The sequence below is a fragment of the Echinops telfairi genome, unplaced genomic scaffold (assembly GCF_000313985.2).
Source record: "Echinops telfairi isolate 266 unplaced genomic scaffold, ASM31398v2 ScPeMD7_655;HRSCAF=1070, whole genome shotgun sequence".
NCBI lineage: Eukaryota > Metazoa > Chordata > Mammalia > Afrosoricida > Tenrecidae > Echinops > Echinops telfairi.
Window position 1 is genome coordinate 32,902,916 of NW_022104553.1, and position 5,368 is coordinate 32,908,283.

A 5,368-nucleotide genomic window follows, 5' to 3' on the forward strand; every position below is an offset into this window, starting at 1 on the left:
TCCAGGGAGGTGAGGGGTGGGCGCGCCACCGACCGTGGCCTGGCCGGGCCAGGACTCGAGGCCGCAGAGACCTGGGGGCGGGCCGAGCAGCCCTTCCCGGTGCGCCGTGACCACCCCCTCTCCCACCGCCTGCGGTTGTCTCGAATCCCTGAGCTGCTGGGGGATGGGATGGGGGGCCCTTCCGTGGCCCGAGCACCGCCGGCTTGAGACCCTCGGTGTCGTGTAGGCGCACAATTGGTCCTGCCTGCTGGGAGGGTTTCAGTGGGGTTTGTGCCAGGAAGTGTGTGTATGCACTGAGCTTGCGGCTGCTGTGTGGCTGCTGTGTGCCGGCAGACTCAGCTGGCCGATGGGGGCTGGGTGGGTTGGTGTGTGTGTGTGTGTGTGTGTGTGTGTGTGTGTGTGTGTGTGTGTGTTTTACTTCCAGTTTTATGGTGACTGGTGTGTCACTGCGGGTGGTCTGTGTGCAGTGGTGTATGTGCAGCTGTGAGCCTCTGCTCATGCCTGTAAGCTACCTCTGGTTCCTTACATCTGTGTGAGGGTAAACTTATACCTTGCCAGCATTCGCAGTCTGTGCCCCTTGAAGGTTGTCTCTGAGTGTGCCCTGCATCTGTGCCCCTTGAAGGTTGTGTCTGAGTGTGCCCTGCATCCCATCCATGGTTCCGTGTACAATGATACATTACATGTGTGTGTTGTGTCTGTGTGTATGTCAGAGACTCTTGGCCATCATGCCTCCCTACTTCCACCTGTAGTTGCCATGGTCAGTTACCTGTGTGTGTCCAATTATGTCTTTTTCCAGGAATCCCCGTGATTGGGCCCACGTTTATTCAGGTTCCATCTGTGTGTGTGAAAGTTCCCACAGCTCGGTGAGGTGGCTGTGCATGTGTGGGCCTTAGAAGGTAGTGTGTGTGTGTGTGTGTGTGAGAAGAATGTGAAGGAGACCCCTGGGGGCCTGGGGGCCTCTCTCCTGAGGTCTTGAATGTATAGCCAATAACAATTGCACTCCCTGCCCTCCTCCCCATTCAGTTTACAAAGCATGTTCACATACCTGCCCCTGCATTAGCCAAGCCGGAGGCAGGCGTAGCATCTGAGACCTTCACGGCTGTGTAAGTATCTGGCGTCTGACACCTGCCCCCCACCCCCCACCCCACTTTTGGGGCTACCTTTTGCTTTGTCTTCTGTGGATGGTGACCACTATGCCAAGCACAGAGGGACCTCACGCAGTAGGTGCGGGGTGAACAGATGACAGCGTGTATCTTGGTGTGTATGTGTGGGCTTTTTGCGGCTGTGTGAAGGTAATTTATCTGGGCTTTCTGTGATTCCGTGACTGTGTGTGTCCTTGCAACTGTAGGGGATGTGGTTTGTGACACTGGGCTGTGTGTGACCCTGAGTTTCCTGTTGACACACACCTGGGTGGGTCATGGCCTTCTCTGTCTGACCAGAGGCCTGTCTCAGGAAGCCGGAGGTGAGAGTGTCATTTGCAGCCGCTGGGACCCCATTCTCTTCAGAGTCCCCACCCCTTCTAACGGTTCCCAGACACTTCAGGATCCTCCCTTCCGTCGCCACAGCTGCCCGGGGGTTGGGCACCCCTGAGGCTGCACCCGCCCTCAGGCACTTCCTCTTTGCCCTGCCAAGCAGCCAGGCTGGAGGTGTGGGCCCTGCCCTGTCTGAGCGTGTGGAGTGGTGCTTAGGCGGCCTGCCTCAGCCCTACCCCTAGACCTGCGGCTGCAAGAGGGCAGCGGGCAGAGAGGAGGGGTCGCCCTTTCAAGCGGAAGATGGGCCACGAGGAGGCAGGGGAGGGGTTTGTTTAGGATCCTCTCACCACTCACTGGCGGACTTCCTCCAGCCCCACTAGCCACCTCACTCCTCAGTTCAGGGCTCTGTCCCTGAACTGGCTGTCCCCCCAGCACGGAACAACAGCCTGTGGCCGGCTGGTTCTTTGGCCTTTGGGGCTCAGCTCAACTGTGCCCTGCTCAGTGGGGCCTGGGCTTCACCCCCACACTCAGTGATCTTATCCTCTCCCTGGTGTGCTTATTGATTGTGTCCACTGACCAGCAATGTCCCCACCAGCAGGGCAAGTGGCTGGCTCCGGAGCCCTGGTGGTGCCTCGGGCCAAGTGTTGGGCTCCCACGTGCAATGCCAGTGGTTCGAAGCCACCAGCTGTTCCCAGGAGAAAGAGGCGGTCAGTGGTCCCAGAAGGCCCCGCGGATTTGGTCCTGCCCTGCCCTCTTGAGGTGTGGTTTGGGGTCGAGTGCCTGGCACGGGGCGGCTGGTTTGTTTGTGCTCACGGGGCGAATGGCTGGCACTTGGGGTGAGTTTGTGGAGCCTCCGAGTGCCGGGCGGTGGTTTCTGTGTGACACCTGTCAGGGACCGTGTAGCTGCTCCCCACCCTCAGGTGCTGGGATGACACTGGGGTCGCCCAGGGCGGCTGAAGGGATAGAGGCTGTGGAGGGAGAATGCGAGAATCAGGCCTGAGCCCCTTCTCCGGTGGGGCCCGCCGTATCTCACTCCCTGCCTCTCAGCTCCCTTCTGGATGGCCACTCTTCTCATTCCCAAGAGGAAACTGAGGCACAGCAGGGTGCTGAGCCTTGCTGGGGCCACCCAGGGAGGAAGCTTGGGGACTGAGACCCAGGACCTGCTGGCCTCTGGGGTCCACGCGCCAGCTGCTGCCTTCAAACCTGCAGCCATCCCTGCCTCACCCTCTGGGAGCCCAGCAGGAGTTCAGGGAGGGGAGTGTGCGCATGCGAGAGGAGACCACCTCAGGCCTTGTTCAGTGAGTAACAGCAGTGACTCATGGGCCACCTCCTGCAAGTGCAGCCCCTCCTAGGGGTTTTAGGTGAGAGGCTTGCTGCTGGGAGCAGACAGCTCAAATCCTTGCTCCTGTGGAGCTGACGTCCTGGTGAGGAAAAATGCAGAATGTCAGGTGGGCGCACAGAGCACCCAGGCCTGCCCAGAGAGCCAAGCGGACGAGGGGGCTGAGAGGAGAAACATGAAGCAGGGGAGGGCCATTGGGAGAGTGGGCGTGGGAGAGGAGACCTCAGAGCCAGGTCCCTTGAAGGAGGTCACACAGAGACCTGAGAGGAAGGGCCTTCTGGCCCGAGGGCCCAGCCTGGGCAGGAACAGGTGGAGGAAGAGGGTAGAGAGACGCCGAACCCAGACCAAGTGCATGCCATCCAGTCAATTCCGACTCTTAGCGACCCCCTAGGACAGGGGGAAATTGCCCCTGTGGGTTTCTGAGGCGTAATTCTTTATGGAATAGAAAACTCTTTCTCCTGAGGACTGGCTGGCTGCTTGATTTGAACTGCTGACCTTGTGGTCAGCGGCCCAACCTGTAACCACTACAGCAACAGGGGACTCCAGAGAGAAGACAGTTCAGGGCTTTTTTTAATTATTATGATTTTTTTCTAATCATTTTATTAGGGGTTCAAAGAATTCTTATCACAATCCATACATATATCAATTTGGACATTCATTGCCCTCATCATTCTCAAACATTTCCTCTCCACTTAAGCCCCCGGCATTAGGTCCTCATTTTTCCCCTCCCTCCCTGCTCCCCCCTCCCTCATGAGCCCTTGATAGTTTATAAATTATTATTTTGTCATAGCTTGCCCTGTCCGACGTCTCCCTTCCCCCACTTTTCTGTTGTCCGTCCCCCAGGGAGGAGGGCACATATAGTTCCTGGTAATCGGTTCCCTCTTTCCAACCCACTCTAGTTCTGGGCTTTTTCCTGTACCAGGTGCAGCTAGGAACGGGCCCAGAGGCAAGAGGGCAGGGATGGAGCTGGGACCAGGCTGCTGTGAGGGACTGGGCAGGGGCAATGGTGACTTGGCTCACCATTGACTTCATTTATTACTCAGGTCTTATCATTCCAGAGTGTATTTTACAAATCTCGTGTGAATCTTTACCCCCAGCCCTGTCCTGAGCGCAGTGTCACCAGACAGGACAAGGAGCACTGAGACTAGCCTTCGGAGAGTTCCTGGACCTGTGGGGGAGATGGACATGTCAGCATAGGGCCACCGCTCCCAGGGGTCGGCGCTGTGACAGGGGAGGCGCAGGAGTGAGCTGTGATGGGACCATCCCAGGCCCCGAGAAGAGCTCTGGGCTCAGCCTGATGTGCCAGGAAGAGTGGGGGGAGCCTCCAAAAGGCAGGCCAGGGGTCAGCTGAGTCCTGAAGAACGAGGAACTCACTTGGCAAATATGAGAAAGGGTCAGCTGGTCAGAATTGCAGCCTGTGAGCGAAGGCGTGGAGGAGAGGGAGACCAGTGTGCTGTGGTGTGCCGCTGAGCAGTTGCCGCTAACAACAACCCTGTGTGACAGTCACACGGGGTTTCTAAGGCTTTTGGTTTTTTCCCCTTCATGGTAAAGTTCATTTATTGTGGGATGCATATCAGCAGGTGAGTCATGTTCATGGTTTTGTGGACCACTGGCTACTCCGTGTTCTTGATGTGGAAGGAAGCAGAGTGGGAGTGGTGAAGCACCAGGGTTTAAACACTCCATTCCACAGCCCCGCTCTGCCCACACAACTGGCACGTTGGCCTCCCGTGTGTGCTCAGCAACACCCCCAAGTGGTCTCTGTCCGGTTCACCAGCCGCACACGTGGCTGTTTCAGGAAACCGTGTATACACGAGTGACTGACGCTGCCTGTTGTGGGTTGACCTGGCGTGGACGCCTTCTGTCTGAATGAAACAAGGTTTCCTTTCGCAGACGGCCCTGCGCTGTGCGCAGGGGGGTAGGTAAGGGCCACTGTTGTGGCTCCTGCCCAGTCCCCTGGAGGGTCCCTCTCGTTTGCACTGACTCTGCCGAGCATGATGTTCTTTCCTAAGGACGTGGCTAAAAGAAGTGAGTTGAGTCTATCAGCATGTCTGTTTGTTGTCATCGTTGAGAATATGCACAGCAAAGAGACCTCGACTCACCTGTTGGTAGTGTCCACCCCGGCGACGTTGATTACGGCTCCCGGGTGGTCCAGCGTCATGGGCGCCGTTCCTCTTCCACTCACATAAACTCGCGTCCCGGTGCTTCCCGTCTAGTCAGAAGCTGCTCCTGTCACTTGGGTCACATCGAGTTCTGAAGAGCGCGCGGGACACAGACTTCATCAGGGAAGCTCAACTCTTGTTTGTTTTTGTTTAATCATTTTATTGGGGTGCATACAATTCACAATACATAGATCAATTGTGTAAAGCACACCTATACATCTGTTGCCCTCATCATTTCCAAAATTCGCTTTCCTCTTGGGTTCCCGGAATCAGCTCAATTTCCTTTCCCCCTTCCCCCTCCCCCATGAACCCTTAATACTTTATAAATTATTATTATATCTTATCTTACACTGCCCAGCGTCTCCCTTCATCCACCCCTCTGCTGCCCGTCCCCCAGA

The 5,368-nt window shown here is 56.8% G+C and overlaps 1 protein-coding gene across 2 annotated transcripts in view; it reads left to right on the top strand.

Annotated features, from left to right (window-relative positions):
* Positions 1-2,118: 2,118 nt before the first annotated feature.
* Positions 2,119-5,368, top strand: part of GRAMD1A (GRAM domain containing 1A) — a 25,651-nt gene continuing 22,401 nt past the window's right edge. For both annotated transcript variants that reach the window (XM_045292478.1, XM_045292479.1), the window contains exon 1: positions 2,119-2,231. In XM_045292478.1, coding sequence (XP_045148413.1) covers positions 2,134-2,231 — 98 coding nt within the window. In that variant the 5' untranslated portion in view covers positions 2,119-2,133. The remainder of the gene's footprint in view (positions 2,232-5,368) is intronic.